The sequence below is a fragment of the Mytilus edulis genome, chromosome 2 (assembly GCF_963676685.1).
Source record: "Mytilus edulis chromosome 2, xbMytEdul2.2, whole genome shotgun sequence".
Lineage (NCBI taxonomy): Eukaryota > Metazoa > Mollusca > Bivalvia > Mytilida > Mytilidae > Mytilus > Mytilus edulis.
In genome coordinates, this window is record NC_092345.1 from 12240914 (window position 1) to 12260819 (window position 19906).

General features: G+C 31.4%; 2 protein-coding genes across 3 annotated transcripts in view; one reads left to right on the top strand and one right to left on the bottom strand.

Annotated features, from left to right (window-relative positions):
• On the bottom strand, positions 1-14458 carry LOC139511475 (uncharacterized). The gene is made up of 9 exons (XM_071298249.1): positions 14096-14458; positions 8282-9833; positions 7544-7662; positions 6786-6955; positions 6140-6275; positions 5329-5503; positions 4787-4832; positions 4221-4283; positions 1-3702 (listed from the first exon to the last, which is right to left on the bottom strand). The coding sequence occupies exons 2-9, from the start codon at positions 9766-9768 to the stop codon at positions 3079-3081; spliced, it is 2820 nt and encodes a 939-aa protein (XP_071154350.1). The 5' UTR covers positions 9769-9833; positions 14096-14458; the 3' UTR covers positions 1-3078.
• Positions 14459-18805: 4347 nt separating this feature from the next.
• The window catches only part of LOC139511476 (uncharacterized), a 78480-nt gene continuing 77379 nt past the window's right edge, over positions 18806-19906 (top strand). The window contains exons 1-2 of one of the 2 annotated variants that reach the window (XM_071298250.1): positions 18806-19176; positions 19670-19864. In XM_071298250.1, the coding sequence (XP_071154351.1) occupies positions 18882-19176; positions 19670-19864 (490 nt within the window). In that variant the 5' untranslated portion in view covers positions 18806-18881. The remainder of the gene's footprint in view (positions 19177-19669; positions 19865-19906) is intronic. The other variant, XM_071298251.1, reaches the window with a different exon arrangement.

Genomic DNA, 19906 nt, shown 5'->3' on the forward strand with positions numbered 1-19906 from the left:
AACATAAAAATAAAGTTTATTAAACATGTCAGAAAAGATGTACAGAGTAAACTAATGAAACAAAACAGAGAAAAAGTATCACACTCTTATATATATAGTACAAAACAGATTCTATTTTTTAAATAAATTAGTGTCCTTGTAGAATGAAGTCATAAGAAACTTTCAACTCTTTCAGTTTGTTGTCTACTTTTATGTAAAATAAATCCATAAATATGATATTTTCCATTTATAAGTAGGAGTAAATGAATAAAATGTTTTAATTTACTGTAGATTCATTATTATGTGTGGAGTAACAATTTTTGTGGATTTCATTAAAATGTTAACCATGGTTGTATACAGACTTTTACTAAATAACTTAAATCTATATATAACAGATAAAATATACATGGAAAATAGAATTTGTATTTAATCCACAAAAACTGATACTCTGGAAAAAACCTGAATCCACAGTATTTGAATAAAGTTTATAATTCTAAATATCTTTGGCAAAGTTGACAATCACCTTTTCAAACTTGTTTTGTAAAAAGTCGGTGAAAACTAAGATTCTTATACGTGTATACGATGATGGGAGTTTTTAACGACCTTGACTGGCTATAAAGCCTTCACATGGTCGGTATACATAATATCAATTATATACAACAAGAAATTTGTGTATAAAATAGATGTGCATACAAGAATAAGTACATAATTTACACCTTACACAAAACAATTTACAGTACACACAGGGTGATTCACCAAAAATTATTCCCAAAAGTTTTTTTTTCTGAAAGTGATTGCAGTCAATTGTGGGTGGTCCCTTTTCATGATGTCTCTTGATATACATGTATCAGGGTTAAAGTTCAAGATGTTATCACATTCAAACCAGCAAAAGAGACTATCCATATGAGTTAAATCACCATGTGTGTAATGTGTAAACAAAGACATAATCTCAAATACATACGAAATATTAACCATATACATGTATACAAATCACAGAATATGTTTTAAAAAGATTTTCCACCATACAAAATGAATTTCATGTAAATTTCATTCTTTATATTAAGATACATTAAGCATGGTAAGTTTCTTGTGAATTTATAAGATGCCATAATTGACATTGCTTACATTCGAGCTGTCGAAACTGAATATACCTACCATAGATGTTTATATGCCCCCCAGTACCTAGACATTTTTATTATTTATATGTTGTGTTTGATCTCAAATAAATAAATATTGTTTATTAAAATAAAGTAAAATAAGAAGTTTAAGGGTTTATTCCATTAAAATGATGTTGAAGGAAGGAAAGTTCATGGGAATTTCGATGTACCACCTCTTAAAAAAACATACATCAACTTTGCATACAACCTTTGATGTTCAACAACCAATGGTCCAAAAATTCACATTTTTATTGTTCCCTCCCACATTCATTTTAATGAATTAAAGTTGCCTAGTAAATCTTTAATATTTCATATTCATCTTTACAAAAAAGTTGATTTATCAAAATTAAAACTACATTCTTTTTGATTGAGAAATAATCTTACTTTTAATCATACAAATATTTGTTAAACATTTTAAAAGAAAAATAACTTGAACCCATTCTTGTGGAGATAAACAGTGCATTACAATCATCTTCAAAAGTCACTCTGTATATAAAGTCCAAATACAACAAAATAGTTAGAGGCAGTAAAAACAAGTCTTACAAACCTAGATTAACAAGAAGAGACTTCCATGTGTCATAAAACATAATAAACAAGCTTACACATATATTTTAATGGAAATTCTTATCTTAAAAGCTATAAAAACACTGAAGTTTGTGACATTTCTAAAAATGATAGGCATGTGAAAATACTGATGAAAGAGGCAGAAGCCCATACAAGGATAATAACTTCTTTTTTCAAAATTAGATTTGACTTCATGATTTACGCCTGAACTAATAAGTTAAAGTACTAATGTATGGCATACTAGGAATTAATTTATTTTCGTGTGTAACCATTTTCGTGGATTAAGGAAAACTTACATTTGCACTGATATTTTAATTTTGTGCTTTTACCAATCTCTGTATAACAGCCAATAGGAATTTTATAAATTGAAGATATGAACTCCTGGTTTACCTGCTCCCATGAAAATTGGTACCCAAGGAATAATAATGAATCCACAGTAATTTTTCTCAAAAATGTAAATGTAAATTAAAATTTAAATCGTTCCTAATGCTCGTTATAATAAGGATATATTTATATGAAGTTGACAAATAAATTGTATCTTGATGTCATCAAACGTTTTGATAACCTGATGCAAAGGAGTAGGTTCAGTAAGACCCCTTTTTGGCCCCAAAATATATCAGTTTTTCAAAATTGTTATAAAGTAAACTTTATTTTTTTAACCTATTTATTGGAAAGTATAATACTGATGCTACATAAATATGGGTTGGTTTTGACAATATAATGCACATATATCGGGTACTGGCATTATTAAGTCATGCTAAGTTACTGAAATCTTCACAATTTAAGCATTTGAGTTAAACTTTAGACAGTTTTCGTCTTAAATGGAAGTGGTCGCATTAGTTTTCATTCTTAATATTTAAATGTAAGTTGTATTAGATGATAATACATAACATATAAAGGTTGAGGATGAACACGGATGGGATCACTTTCATTTTTGACAAAAACTATCTGAAAGTGACATATAATGGCATAATTGATAGATTTTTCATATCTAAGCTTGAATATGGGCGTCTGAAATGACTAAATCAGTTCAAATCGTTCACACAAACTAATTGAATTGACTGAAGTAGACACTTAATGTTTAAAAAGTGTACCAAATCTTTCTTCAGATGAACCTGAAATTTGAGGCCAAAATGGGCCCTTACCGGACCTACTCCTTTGTTTGAAAAATAATTCATACGTCTTTAACAGTTTTACCAAAAATCCTTAACTAGAAGAATGTAACAGGGAAATGGTATAACAGTGCAAATACAGAAGCGCTGACAAAAAAGTTATAGATTTTGGATTCCCAAGTATAGTTTTCTACTGTAATTAGGACTTTGTCCTCTACTTCATATACATGTACATATGAATTGCCTAACACATTAATATACAACTATCAGCTGTCTTGATCAGAATCAACTTCTTGTTTTATATACATAATGCCATCATCAGTCTTTATAATGTTTGGATTATCTGATTTTTCTTTGAAAAATGGCGATGTTTTACCATCACCTAATGTACTCTGACTACTCTCATCGTCAGCATCGTTGCTCTTTTCATCTCCACTATTTGAGATCTGACTGTTGACAGTGTCTCCACCTGCTGCCAATTTTTCCCGATCGTCCTTGGCCTGTTCTAGTTCTTCTTTACTATGCCATATTGTTTTTGCCAACTCAGCACCAAATTTGTAGTACTTGTTGAACTCATCAGATGTTAGATGATACCTGAGTAATGACATATTTTGTGGAGAGCCACCACTTCTTGGTGGCAGCTCTTGAGATTCTTTAAATGGCTGTGCTGAATTTATCATTTCAGATGTGACATTTGGCGGAGCAAGTCCTTGATCTTGCATGAACATACTTGGAGATGAGCTCGTCTCTTTCGTGTCAGAGGTTGATGGACCCCCTAGGCTCATCAATGGACCCCAACCTTTGGTAATAATGGATTTCTTGTCTTGAGCTGTAAAAGCTTTACCTCCTATAGTTCTAATGGCATCTCTCCATGTTAGTTTTGGTTTGATCTGAAATAAAACTAAATAAGTAGACTAGTGATCAAAGAAACAAACACCTACAGATTCTATTAGGTCATACTTTTGGTTCTGCAGTAGTGTACTGTGATATTTTGTAAGATGTTGTTATATTTTGTCAACCGATAATAAATGGCATATAAAATGTAAAAACAGACCTTATCTGAACGCTGTCTTCCATTACACCATAATGGTGATGTTAAGACAAAACAAACTATTATTATTTATTTCAATTTGAGAGGTATGAGTAAATTATGATTTGAAATCTTTTTACAATGTGTATACTATGAAAAAGGCTGATCCAAATAAATAGGTACTGATGTAGGCTGGTAAACTTCTAAAGTGCTATGCATAATTTCTTCAATCATGTCAATATGCTAACTTTATTCTTCCCATCTTCAAACAACAAATGCAACATGAAACTCAAACATGATCTGTGAGTCATCATTATACATCAGTATGTATATTTAATAGATGGACAAATAATGTACACAATCTAGAAATAAACTAACCCCATCATCTTTAACTACTGGTTTCTGTGGTCTTGATTTTGGTGCAGTTAAGGATGCAAAGTCCTAAAAGAAATAATTGATATATATAGACTTTCATTCTTGGACAAAATTGACATTTTTTAAATATTGTTGTATATATAATAGTTGATGAATTCTTGTTTAAAGTTCACAATATGATTGTCATTTATATCAACAACTTTCTCATACTTGTATGTATCAGATATATATTAACATTTTCTAAATTCTACAGGCTAATATTTCATAATTTTCTGGTATTCAAATATAATGAACCATTTTTACTGATCATCTTAGGAGAAAAAGGCAGCAATTAAAACACTAGTCTTGTTGGTTGTTCGATACCAAAAACTTTATTTTCTTGTGTAATTTCACCAGGCACCACATTTCTAAGTGACTGTCATGTATACTTGCAATAATTTGCTATAATAAACACAATGCAAATTTCTCAAGTAACTGTTTATAAAAACAGTTTTGATTGTATTTCAAATTTTAAATGGTCACATTTTAAAGAGAGATACCTTTTTATTATTCTGTAATTATTGACTTACCTCTTTTGTCACCTGATCAGAAAATGTAACTCCAAAATATACTGTAGTGCTAAAGTTAAGGAAAATCATATGTAAGTGATATATTTTCTGTCTGCATGTTGTTACAAATAACTCATTAGCACCCAACATAGCATAGGTTCAATAGAATAGACCTATGACTTTTGTCAAAAAATGTTAGCTGATCTCCAGATATTTCATTTTGTTTTTTGAGTTGTTAGGTTGCTACGGTTTACCCCACATCCCTTTAAACAAATCAATGACCTCTCCTTCTGAAATACATGATCCTCACATATATACCTTTTTTTTCAATGTTGATATTATGCCATGAAGTCCCACTCCTATTGCATGTATTAAGATATATCACCAATAAAAGCCTATGGTTTTCTTGAAGTACTTCATTAGAATGTTGAAGATTTACACAATCAAAATCCCTATACTTTTGATATAAGATTGTTTCCCTGAATCAGTTTAACTAACTATGACAAATGAGCCTTTATGTCATAAATTATATGGAGAATCAGTAATATATATTAAAAGGATATGTTTTGTATTTTCCTTTGCGTTTCATCTGTACATGTGGGAATAGTATTCTGATTGCTCTGTTACACTGTACACCCCAGTGCTGGACTTCTGGGTCATCTATCTTACGTCCAAGTATATGTAATACATCATCTCGAGAAACGCCAGCTTCTAAATCACCCCTCCATCGCACTATAGCTGGAAAAACAGTATTCACATCAATGATCAAATCGAAACATAAAATGCTTCAAAAAATATCTTTGTTAAATAATTGGCATACTTATATATAAATATATTAAAACTTAAATTGTAAGTGAAATTACATATATATATATATATCAACATTGCTTTATACAAGACTAACATGCTATATTTTCCAATGTGTTAGTTGACAAGGTAACAACTGGTAGGTAGACACATTATTCCTGACAAGCTGACTGCTCTTACTCCTTCATGTCATGTGCTTTGCAGAGAAGCAGCAAATACCAATTTTAAAGTCTTTGGTTGAACATGTTTAACCTTGAGTACTCAAGGCAACATACTACCACAACACAACAGTAGAGGTTTTATGCTAATAGAAAACTTTAACATTCTCCTATATATATATATCAAATGCGTTTTGTTTAAATATACTTTTCACTTTTTTGGTCTTTTGGAAAATGTTGTTTGTGCTGTTTTTAGACCCTTCTACAAGAAATTTGTTTTACATGCACATGTATAAAAATTGCGGTTTTTATACAACGCAATCATAGGTTTGAACGTAGTTTTCAATTTATAATTGTTTATATACACATGTATATACATGTAATAATATATATATAAGACAGATCTTACTATGTAAATGTTGTAGTATTTTATCCATGTCCTGTGTCATATCTCTGAGAGGAGAGAAATCCACATCATTTCCTTCTGCTGATGCTGCTTCCTCCTGCTGTACCTGATCTATCAAGGCCACACCAAAGAAATAGGTTGTTAGACTGTTAAGGAAATTATTTTTCAAAGTGTTTTTCTGTTTGTAAAATGCGTTGTTTCAGGGCTGCTTCCAATATTTTTTTATAGACTAATTGTTAACAGGTAAAATGCATTTTAAAATATTGACAGACAAATATGGGTACATCCATCAACTGTTGATATATATTGTAGGTGAACAGCAAATTCAAGTGTAAAATCAAATCAGAACTGCAATCTATCTAAATTAAGAAAGCATTTCCCACAAGAAATTGGTTGACCTGCCTTTTGTTTGCAAACGTTTGATTTTTACTCAATGTACAAAATTTGGTACCAAAGAGATGAATCAATAGAACAGGACCAAACCCAATTCATTTACAATTATTTATATTGCTTATACATTTGTATATATGAACATGATCAAAGTAGTACTGTTAACAAAACAAAAGTGAAATGTTTATAAAAGTAAGTGTACACTTACACATAAAGAGACAAGATAGACAATGCCTGCAATGAATAATCAAAAAGGATATTTTTTGTATTTTCCTTTGCGCTGTGCCAAACTATCAGGAAACAACTCTCTCAAAGCTTTGTTACATGCTGGTCCCCACAAAGCTATCTCTGGTTCACTTGCCACCGTACTGGCTTTCTGTAGTAAAAGGTCACGTGAAACATTTCCTCTCGGATGAGCTACTATTATGTCTGTAAAAAACAAAAACTTGTTAAATTATGATATGTAAATTCTCTGTGTTGAAGACCTATTGTGGCCTGTGGTCTGCTCTTTGGTTGGGTTGTTGTCTCTTTGATATATTCCCCATTTTCATTCTCAATTTTAAGTAAATAATATATATATATATAACTTATAACTCTATTGTCATGTTGTGAACATAACCCTAGACTTTGAAATCTATCAGAGTGGTCTCCCTTCATAAAAACTTGGTATAATTTACAGAAATTTGAGGCAACATATGAAATCTATTGTTACATCTTCTAAAACAGATAAGAACAAAAAAAAATGAAGTACAACATGTACATGTAATTTGTATTATCAAATATTTGCATTTTTAAAACACTGTCATGACTGTGTCAGATATTTTTATTATCCCATCAATTTCAAAATAGTATGTTGAATGGGCTGAATGTTTTGTTCTGGAATAATATTTTTAGACTACCCAAATGGCAAAGCCAGCATGTCTCATTTGCTATGTTATGATTAGCTAGTTTAAGAATATATTTTTTAGCCAGCTATCAACAATATAAGTTCTGACTGTTTGTTTAGGTGTTACTAACCAGGAAGAAGTTCTTTAATCCTTAGTACTTTCCACTGCTCTGTTTTACAGTCAGTGTACCCAGACTCTGTCACTACATCTGTTTGTTGTTCTGGCTCATGTTCGGTCTCAAAATGGACCCTGAACAAGAAAAATGGATTGATGTTTAATTTATGATTGAAAGCAAATTGTATGACAAGGAGTAACAATACAATCAACTGAAGGGAGCCATACATGACTAAAATATACGTTTCTGAAAGTTTGTGGTTTTTACAATTTATCTATATATACTACATGTGTTAGCAATGGTTAGAGATGATTATGTCTTGAAATAAATGATTTGAATGAGACTTTATAGATATATGCAAGTATATATATATATATATATGACTATATAAGCAGTTTATATTTCATTTCATTGTACAATTGTGTTGTAAAATCAAAGACTGACAGTGTAATATTAATGTAAATATCATGTTGCTAATCAAGGGCCTTAAATCAATGTTAATTGAACAATACATTTTATTCTTGATTTTTTTTTCTTTCTAGGATATATTTCCCCCCACCTGTTTCAAATAACTTCACAAATTGTTGGATTGACAGGTGTTGAAAAAATGTTGAAAAAAGCATACAATTACAAAAGATATAGGAGATAAGACAACAGATGTAAATTTCCAAAGTATTACAGTACATGTAAATGTTTATCTATATATATCATGTATATGTATAGAATAAGATAATATTATAAGTACAACTTTACCTATATTCTGTGATATCATTACATACAAATGGACACAAGGAACATCTGTACATAAACATGCTGCTACGATACAGTTCACTATCTACAGCTTTAGATATAACATCTTTCACCACCATATCAAGTTTATCATTCCCTGCAGACTGCTCCCTTCCTACTGTTTCCTTCTCTTCACTGACAATACTTTGTTCGTCTGTTTTACTACTTTGAGATTCATCCTCCATTAACTTGAGATTCAAGGGAGAGAACTGTGCAGTAGATTTTTGTATTTTGAATTGAGAATCACTACAACTGTCTATATACTGTCTGGATTGTTTGTTTGAAGTGGGTTGTGGTATACTATCTGAATCATCATCTGACCAGTTGTTATTCTCTATTTCACTGTTTTTCAGTAACCTACTAATTACTTTTCTCTTTCTTCTATTTGTGTGAACATTGTTTTTAGTCTCCACCTGATCTATATCTATTGAAACATTGTCTGGAATATCCGCAGGTTCTTTCTTTATTTCTACACTAATTACATGGTCATCATTTGTAGTAGTTAGAGATTCTTTCCTTGTTTCTGATTGGTTATCTTTTTCCTCTATTTCAGGATTAATTGATTCACTGGAAAGTCTTTTGTTGATGTAATAGTTAATTTTTTCATCCAAAAATGACATGAAATGTCCTCTTTTTTCATATTTGTTTTGTGATGAATTATCGTTTGTATTTTTATCATGGCTATCATTTTGTTCTGCTACCGTCACTTTAACTAAATGTGCAGTACTTTTACAATGTTCTGTAAACATAACTTTCATTTGAGATTTCCAATTACAAACTTGACAAAAATAAACTATATTTCCACCTTCACGTATTAATTTTGTATATTTGCCAAATTCTGGGGTAGAACTATAAACATTTCCATTGCTACCCATACTTCCTTTAGGACTAGCGTCTGAAGCGATCTGATTGGTCAGTTTTTTAAGATCTTCTGAGTCATTCTGTGGTGCTGGAGATATGCTTTGTTCAATACCATGAGTTATAACTACATGAGGATCTTGTTCCACATCTTCAGCTGTCAAATTTTTCAATTTCTTTTGTTTTCTGCTATGTTTTTCCTTTTTTCCTTTCTTTCGCTTCAGCTGATCAACATTATTTAAATCAGCATGGTCTGTAGTTATTTGCCAGGCAATTTCAAATTTACCATTCTCATCATCAGAGCTTTCATCTTCACTCCCAAAATCAGAGTGCATTAACTTCTGATGAGCCCATAGATCTTCCTTTGTGCGGAATTTCAATCTACAATTTCGACATTTCTTGAGAGCATCACTGTCTTGGTAGTGTGTATTGTTAACATGGGTCAGAAAACTTTCTTCAGATGTTAGTATTGATGGTAAAGATGTACAAAGCTTACATTTATATAAAATTTCAGCAAATTTCTTTACATTTTGAAATGAATGTTCTAACAAATTAATTTGAGGTTCTGTTTTGATTATCTTGATATCTTCCATACTTAATTTATGTCTTCATATTCCTTAAAATATTATCTCCTGAATTTGGTGGTACTGAAAATTTCCTGAAATAACATAATAGTATTCATGTAATCTTATTTTTACAATCATACTTTACTTTATTAGAATACCTGGAGTTGTCTCCCCTTTACTAAGAGGAGTTTATTACTAAATTTTTCACTGAGGAGCAATTGTAGGTTTAATTTGTGTTCCGTTTCAAACCTTCTGCCAGTTTTGTGTTTTCTCATATAAACTGTAAAAAAACAGATATGTATTCACAGGCAATCGTCTTATACCTTTATATAATAAATTCTGATACCAGTGCCTGTGTGTGTATTCGTTAATTAACAGTAAAATGAAAAAAAAATAGCATATGAACTCTACTTATACTTGAATGTTTTTGTTTTATTCCAATTTTCATAAATCTGGGTTTAGTTGTATTTTACTGTTTTATTAGAACTTTTGCAATTGGTTTCTGAGGCTTTATCATGTCATAATTGATTTGGCCTTTCACTTTTCCCCAACTGATTTCGTTTTTGAGGAAACCCTGTTTTTATTAGCGATGTTCTCATTAAGGTACGCACACACAGCCCTGTGTTCGATGGAGGCTTCCTAAAAACACTTGCTGAGTCTTGTTATCATCATAACTTTCCCTCAGCTTTTCAAAAGAAGCAGAAAACATGCTTCTATTCAATAGTTTTACCGGACATTCACTTTCGTTTTAATTCAATGTATGTTATGATAAATTCAGAGCAATGCGAAAAAAATATGACTACATGACACACGCTAATTGGCATATGGGATAAACAGTCAGGGGACTTACTGAAATAGGTGATTTTTAAATCACTTATTTGAGTAGCAAAATCGTGGTTTTGTCACAAATTGGAATTTTGTATTTTTTTCCAAATTTTAAACACATAGGTTTAAATAATATCTTTTAATTAGTAAAATTAAAAAAAAAAAACTTTTTGCTTCTTTTAAGTAGAAAGGTTTCTGCCTTTGATGCTATCATTTAGCTGAAAATTCTTTTTTAGTTGAAAAAATGCTATAATAATGGCTTTACATAATGAACGGATACTTTCTTCAAAGATTTTTCCCAGCAGTGGGAGTATTTTTCCTGTGAAATTCAAGGTTTCATCTTTCAGATTATGTAATCAAATTCTACTGTTCGCGATAAAAATCTCACTGTTCGGGGGTGTTGAAATTAGTAAGGATTATTAAAAGAATGATACTTAAAGAAGTGATTTTTGGGAAGGAAATTGAGGTCTGATACTTAAACAAGTGATTTTTATGTCATTATCCTAGATTCAGTACAAGATCATCACCTGAAATGACCTGGTCATCCTAGACAACACAGATGTTGGTTCTGATAAGTTTAGAAACATAATTAGTCCCTGGATCATTAGTATTCTATATTTAAAGCTACAATAAAATTAAATCACTTCTTCTAGTGATTAATTTGTACTACTTAAATAGGTGATTATTAAAGAAAGACAACTCTAACTTCCAACCTTTATGGAAATAATGTTACTTAAATCAGTGATTTAGAAAATCACTTATTTAAGTAAGTCCCCTGACTGATAAATGCCGAGAAGATCGAAATGTTTTCAAAAACATGTGTACCTATTGAGCAACAGAAAACTCTAACAGGGACCATTTCAGCTACTTGATGCAGGGATCTATTTTTAGAACGAAAGGAAATTCCCAATTATAAATATTATAAAAATAGTTTATGCAACGACTGTAAACAGATAAGGGTAAATAACGCAAATGGTAGCCAATAAAAGGGTTGAGAACTCATGATTTTAGCATACAATTGGGTTTTCCTTTGAATTAATTGGATTATTGAACCCTGCAATGGGCATGCAATTGCAATGGGTTTTTTATTATTTGTATTGCGTGATTATGCAAATAAGCAGCTTATCTGGAGCTCTGCTGTGCACAATACTTAATATAATAATTTTGGACCCTAGATTTGGACCAACTTGAAAACTGGGCCCATAACCAAAAATCTAAGTACATGTTTACATTGTAGATTGAATAAGAACCCCAATAATTCAAAGTTTAATTTCGGACCCTTTTGGCCCTTAATTGGCTGGGACCGAAACTCCCAAAATCAATCCCAACCTTCCTTTTGTGGTCATAAACCTTGTGTTAATATTTCATAGATTTCTATTAATTTATACTAAAGTTATTGTGCAAAACCAAGAAAAATGCTTATTTGGGACCTGTTTTTGGCCCCTAATTCCTTTTCAGTTGGGACTAAAACTTCCAAAATCAATCCCAACCTTCCTTTTATGATCATAGACCTTATGTTAAAATTCATAGATTTCTGTTCACTTACAATGTATACTAAAGTTATTGTGCAAAAACTAAGAAAAATTATTATTTGGGCCCTTTTTGGCCCCTAATTCCTAAACTGTTGGGACCAAAACACCCAAAATCAATTTCAACCTTCCTTTTAAATTATGGTCATAAACCTTGTGTTTAAATTTCATAGATTTCTATTTACTTTTACTAAAGTTAGAGTGCCAAAAAACAAATGTCTTCGGACGACGCCAACGACGACGCCAACGTGATACCAATATACGACCAAATATTTTTCAATTTTTGCAGTCATATAAAAATAATGTATTTTGTACAAACCAGGTGCCAAACTGAAATTAATCAAAATCTAACAATTTCAGCACATGAAACACCAACCTAGTAATTTTTGGTACTGAAAAGTTTTATTTTTCAAGCAATCACCAGAACCATGCATATATATATGGCTTTAGAAAATACTGATTTACGGATTTTATAGTCATTTCTGGTCTGTGTACTTATCCAATTTCTATTTCATACAAAAACATACATGTATGAATCGTTTTTTTGACATACAAAAATCGCAAAGTAATCGGATACAGTAAAAAAATTGTAAGGGTTCCAGTGAACCCAGTGTCTCGCCTACTTTTGCTGTAAATTGCAGGCTCAACAAAAACGAAGGAAAAAAATCAATAAAAATATTCCGCTTGATACTATCTTTTGATTGTAAAAGACTTCTGTCCAAGTTTGGTAAAAATCCAGGATAGTTTATGAATCAAACAAATGTTTTAAAAACTTTATCTGCAGACTGGATGTAATGTTAACTGGAAGAAAAGCTAAGTCCATTTAATTATTTATAAGTAAAATACAGATGCACAGGTACAAAATATTAACAAAATTTCCTTCTAGATACTAGCTTTTGATCATAAACAAGTTTCTGTCCAAGTTTGGTACAAATTAAAAATGTATAAGAAAGTTATCAAAATTTTTTAAAATTTAACTAAAGAGTGAATGTGTTTTTTCCTGGCAGAAAATCTAAGTCCATTTTAAAGTAAATTACATGAAAAATGGAATTATCGTTTTACAAAATTTACTTCTGGATACTATCTTATGATCATGATGATCATAAATTTAAACAAGCTTCTGTCCAAGTTTTGTACAAACCAAGGATAGTTTAAGAAAGTCATTAACATTTTTAAAACTTTAACCACAGAGTGAATTGATGTTTTCCCGCAGAAAAACTTAAGTCCATTTATAAGTAAAATACGGAAAAAATGGAATTTTATTTTCACAAAATTTACTTCTGGATACTATCTTTTGATCATAAACAAGCTCCTGTCTAAGTTTGGCAGAAATCCAGTATGGTTTAAGAAAGTTATTAAAATTTCAAAAACTTCAACCACAGAGTGAATATTTGTGGACGCCGCCGAATTGCAGGATCGCTTAATTAGTCTCGCTTTTTCGACTACAGTCGAAGGCTCAACAAAAATCATAGTATAAGTAAGCCTTGACAAAAAAAAAATAGATACCTAAAATCAATCTATAGGACATGCTTTTTAAATCAGAGTAAACACCTGAATAAAAACTCAACAGTGAAAATTGTTATTAGTACGAAAACACATCACACGATAATATATTTTGTGAAAATCAGGATTTTGACTTGTTTTATGATCCTGATATGATTATCGGGTGACTGGTTGAGGTATGAATATTGGGAAAATACCGCAAAAAGGGGCATTCATATCCTCATTTATAATGAACCCTTAGAGGGGGATTAGACAGAAGACTAACAATTGCATTAATATTGGAACATTTTAGACCATAACAGGAACAATTTTAATAACATTGTCTTGGTTCAGTATTCAATATACTGTGATATGTTTGGTTTATGTAAATGTACACTTGTATAATTAGACATTTCACTGACATTTATCATTGTTTATTTGTCAGACAAATGATGTCCTGAATATTTGTAACTACGTCTACGAGCTCTACGCTACGGTGTATGTATGTTTGTATTTACCTTTCAACCCTTTTTATATGAACACATGTTTCTCATATCTTCTGGATTCTTTTTACTTTCCGGGTTCCTAACAGACAATTCGTCGCCGTAGAGGTAGGCTGTCAGGACATGACCTTCGCAGGCGTCAGGGTCGACAATGGCAGCCGTCAGGAAACCATGTCAGTCTGTCGCGGCGTGTCACCTGCCTTATTGAACAATTCGTGGGTTTATTTGCCTCATGCATGTTTGCATCAAATATTTTCTTAGATGGTTTTCTCGATGCAATTATCTTAAGCTCTGTCTATTGTTGTTGTTATTGGAAATGACAAATCATGTGGGTAAATGTCAAAGCACTTGTTTTTATTTTTCACTTCCGGAAAGGGGAGATAATTTCGAAAAAAAGAAATAAAAGTTTCGCAATCTGAATTTAAATTTGTTTGCTACTCTGTATAAAATCTTTTTAAAAGACTGTTATGAATTGAAAGTATACAAATAAAGAAAAAAATGGACATGATGGAGGGTCCGTGTGTTTGTTTTCGAGAAATAATTAAGCCATTGAAAATTTGGCTGAAAGTTTTCCCAAGGATTTGTATAGTCTTACCAGAGACATATATAATACTTACTATACAAATCCTTGGTTTTCCCTAGGCTTTTCATTCATGATTCAGTTAACATTGGCCATTATCTATTTAGAATGGTTTTTTTTAAATAACAAGGATTTCATAAGATTGAGCAAGGCTTATCAAAATATATCTGTATGGAATGAAAATATGAAGAAAAAAGGGGTTACTTTTAATGGGCAAAACATTTAGAGGCACTTTGATGGATAAACCCAGAGGATTCCGAAAATCTAACAAATTTCTAAAGAAACTGAGTAGCAAACCTCCTTTATTAAGGAATTTATAATTAAAGATTGTGTCAACCATTGGTCTTTCATATTATTATAATAATGATGAAAATAATCATAAATAAAACATGCTAATCATACAATTATTTGAGAACCATTTTTTGTTTGAAAGAAGATTTTTTTTGTATTATTTCGATCATAACATTTCAGTAGTAAAAGTGCTCTGTAATTTTTTGACCCCTGAAATTTGTCACTACAGAGAGAACAGGTCCATATAGATGAAATTGTTCCGGACCATAAGAGTATTTGTACGTGCCATACGCGTATTCTCATACTCTTATGGTCCGGGTAATTAATAAGATGAACGTTAAACAGATGATACATGACATTACCAGGATCATATTCCTGACTTGGTACAGGACATTAAAAAAAAAATTGGGTTAAAAAGAATATCATGATTGCGCCAATTTCTTTCTTAGATAAAAACCAAGATGATCATATGGTGTTATTCGTACTTCTAGATGGCGAAATACTCGTATTCAATATAGTTTTGATAACCTGACGACAGTTTCCCCCTCAAAATGACACAAATGTCAAGGCTACAGAAATTAATGTCAGGCAGTATATGTAGTCGCCCTCTTGAAATTGAAGTCACCTATCAAACTGAAGGAAAACATTTAAGAATTGAATGCTTCTTTATATAATTTTATTTTCGGTGTAAAAGCTTACATTAAGGGTCGGTTTAAAACAAAACTTTACGACCAGGTATATATCTCGCAATTGATACGATATTCCCGTGCTTGCATTTCCTATCATGATTCTCTTGATAAAGGGTTGCTGCTCACAAGGAAGCTATTAAACCAAGAGTTCCAAATGGTGAAGTTGAAATCATCCCTTCGTAAATTTTACGCACGCCATCACGAGTTGGTTGACCGTTATGGAATAACCGTTTCACAAATGATATATGTTCCTTAATTACGTCGTAACTACAATCCCTTCCCTTTCATGAATGTGACCTACCGAATTAGACTATTTACCGGATTTGTTATCACATAAGCAACACGACTGGTGCCACATGTGGAGCAGGATCTGCTTACCCTTCCGGAGCACCTGAGATCACCCCTATTTTTTTTTAGTGGGGATCGTGTTGTTTATTCTTTAGTTTTCTATGTTGTGAAGTGTGCTGTTGTTTGTTGTCTTTTTCATTTTTAGCCATGGCGTTGTCAGTTTGTTTTAGATTTATGAATTTGACTGTCCCTGTGGTATCTTTCGTCCCTCTTTTACATTACTATTTTGTATGAAGTAGGGATCCGAGGCGTTAAATACATTCTGAAAGGATCAGCACGATCAAACCTTTAAAATTATAAAAAGTAAAATCACAAAAATACTGAACTCCGAGGAAATTTCAAAACGGAAATTCCGTAATCAAAGAAGCAGTTAATTCTTATGATTACATTTCGATTCAGTGGTCATACTGATATTGTGCGCACGTTCAGCATTTTTACAACATATAAAATCACTAAAACAAGGCAACTCTTATGTTACATGTGTATGCCACAACCATGAAATTATAAGAGTTATACCCAAAGATTTTGTTTGTTTATAGATTATTTTTGATATATAATTTTATTGGGATGTGAAAACGTTGATCATCTAAACACTTTTCGATTTCCACGCTTCATACTAACAATGTAAGCACAATTAAAGTACGATTTATACCACGGTCATATAAAATCATAAAAAAAAGAAGCATACATGTGGAATACTTTTAGATAGTAGATCTTAGTATTAAATTGTATGCTACTGCCATGCAATTAATTGAGAGTAAATAATGAAGTTTTTTTTGTTTTCTATACGTCCGTTTACAGGACTTATTATTTTATACCATTGTTCGTCCGTCCGTCCGTCCGTCTGTTCCGATGCGTCGTAACATGTCGGACATTAACTCAAAAACGCTGTTACCAATTTGAATGAAACTTTTGTGAATTGTTATACTTATTGACGTGAGCTCCCTTTGGTTTTTGTAGATTTTAGATTTTACGTTTCTGAGTTTTGGGATTTTATTTATTACAAAAAGGGGGATTCTTTAGTTTTCAGACATGAACTCAAAAAATGCTTTCACCAATATGCAAGAAACTTTGGTCAATTGTTCATTTATATTGACATGACCTCCTTTTCAATTTTTAGAAATTTTAGATTCTACGTTTTCGAGTTATGGGTTTTATTCATTACAAATAGGGGAATTTCCCAGTTTTCGGACAATAACTCAAAAATGCTTTGAGCAGTTATCTTGAAACTCTGGTGAATTGTTTATATCTATAGTTGCAAGCTCCCTTTCAATTCTTATCAATTTCAGATTTTAAGTTTCCAAGTTTGGGGGTTTTATGCATTAAGGTGGGACTATTCGACTGCGCATAATTTCACGCATGGATTACAATCTACACGACAAGTATGTGTCGCAAATTCGATATTATTTTTTTAAAATATTTTGATTGATTAGAAATGTTAAATCATTGTAGTTATGTCACTAAAAGAATATTATCGTTATTATGTGTATCTGTGAACGGCTGAAAATGACATTTCACCCATTTTCAACATTTTCCCGCCAAAATTTTGAGTTTTAAGGCAAAGTATTTTTTTCCTTATCGGTGACCTATGTTTTTTATTTGCTCATTTTTTGAAGCTATATTTCAGCTTGTTATATAACAGTTTTGGACCAATTGTCATAGAACGTTTTTTTGATATTCTGATAAAAATATGTCAACACCTCTATTTTTCCTATCTTTTCATTGAAAATTGTTCCTTTTACATACCTATTTAAAAGTAAAATTTTGAGCTTAAATGGTCCGTGACACCCTATTTTTTTTACCAATTTGATTCACTTTCTGTAAAGAATAGAATAACAAAAAATACGGCACGTCTGATAGAAACTTTAAATAGGCCCGACTCCCGAGCCACCTTAAAGAAGGGAGATATTCCAGGTTAAAGTTTCGGACAATAACTCAAAAATGCTTTGAGCAGTTTTCGTGAAATGTAGGTGACTGATTTATATCATTAAAGATAACTCTTTTTTTTATATATAAAATTTCTAATGTAACATTGATAAGTTAATAAACTTTATTCTTTGATAACACGGCGGGCGTATCATGCGCTTATGGCGCAGCTGTCTATTTTCTATGCATTTATTTATGCAGGGATAGCACATCCAGCCAAAGCTGTTGTATTTTATACGGAAATGAAATGTGATATTAGAGTGCATCGCAATTGTGTTCAGCCAATCAAAATTACGGATTCAAATGAAACATACATGTAATATAGGTAATAATATGTACTGCATTTCGAAGCAAAATCAACAAAACACAATTAAAATTTTTAAATTAACTTTGGGCTAATCGGTATACCTGATTGTTTTTGTATTTTACGAATAAAGTAGCCACAAATCTTGAAGCAAAACATTGAATTTTATCAAAAAAAAAAAAAAAAAAAAAAATCTCATTTTTGTTCCTTACAAAATATAAGGATAAACTGACCCTTTTCTCAGCTAAAAATACGAATTCCGTTATATGTATAGGTTCTCTATATAAAATAATTTGAACGCGTTTATTTGTAATTATTATTTTTTCTCATATCAAATAAAATAAAATAAAATATAGTAGTATATAATAATAACTCTCTGTACAAGTAATTCGTCACCCCCTGTTACTGTCATAATAAACCGACATATACCATAGTACCCTTACGTCAAGTTCGTTTCACATAACACAAACAGGAAACCAAACACGACACCATTTACATAATATTTTTAAATGGATTTTTCTGCTGTCAAATTATTGAAAAGTTTGCCTTTGAATAATCTATGGATGACGTGACGATTTCAGTTCTATATAAACAAGCTGTTGTGTAATATACATTGTTATGTGTCATTTCGGTGAACGTACATTTCAGAAGGTTCGATCTTAAATGATGAAGTTCTTTTGCGTTATTCTATTCCTACAAACCTTGTCATTTAAAGGGGGTTACGGTTTTAATCGTATGCCCAACTTCTTTGATTACCCAAGGACAATCAGATTGAATGTATCATATTGTCAAAATATTGCTAACAGCGTAGTTACCAGCAATGATTGTGGAGCCACAATTGATTGTAGGGGGACTGCACGCTTTGTTTCTTGTCTACACCGTTATAGTGGTTCAAAACTGAATGGTTCGACGTGTTCTAAAACTACCAGCTCAGAAGAATGTTCCAGAAAGTTACAAGGTAAGTTAAAATAACAAAAACATAAATCATTGGAAAGTTTTTTGAAAGAGAAAAGATGGTACAGGCAGAGAACTTGAATATGCGATAGAGATAATCAAAGAATGTCAGGAAAGAGGCATCCTTGTTATCAACGTGGTTCTTATCCGAGTTATAATATCAAGAATGATCTACAAAATGTTCCCTTGATATCAAGTTTAATCATCAATGAATATATATAACATGTATAAATGATATTTTTTAATCGTAAAGCAGTGAATGAGTTTTTTTTGCATCAAACAAACCTCTGATAATATAAAGGAAGACATAATACCGTTTAAAGTTATTAGTATGCTTTTTGATTTGATCATTGACGGATATTCAATGTTTGATAAATACGATTTTCAGTGGTAGAATGTCTGCATTCAACAATTGAGTACCCTTATATTAAAATAATTACACTAATGGCACAGGAATATGTTCCTTGATTTTAAACTATGATATTGTCATCTTCCAGAAAGACAACAGGCATGTTCCACGAAGAAATCGGGTTTACTTCCGGATTCTAAATTTTGTCATCTGTATTACGATTGTTCTAACCCTGCTAAATCGAAGATTTGTCAGTATCCCAAACTTTTCTCAACAAAGACAAACACATGTGGAGACTTCAAGAAAGTAAAGTGTGGATCCAGGATAGAGTTTAAATCTTACTGTAAGTATGTCAAACATAGAGCTGTACTCCATTTTCTTTTTC

Excerpts from the sequence above, each read along its gene's own strand:
- LOC139511475 (XM_071298249.1), bottom strand. The coding sequence starts at position 9,768 with ATGGAAGATATCAAGATAATCAAAACAGAACCTCAAATTAATTTGTTA. Across the intron at positions 7,663-8,281 it reads AATGATATCACAGAATATAG|GGTCCATTTTGAGACCGAAC; the intron begins GTAAAGTTGTAC and ends TTTCTTGTTCAG. Across the intron at positions 5,504-6,139 it reads AATACTACAACATTTACATA|CTATAGTGCGATGGAGGGGT; the intron begins GTAAGATCTGTC and ends CTGTTTTTCCAG.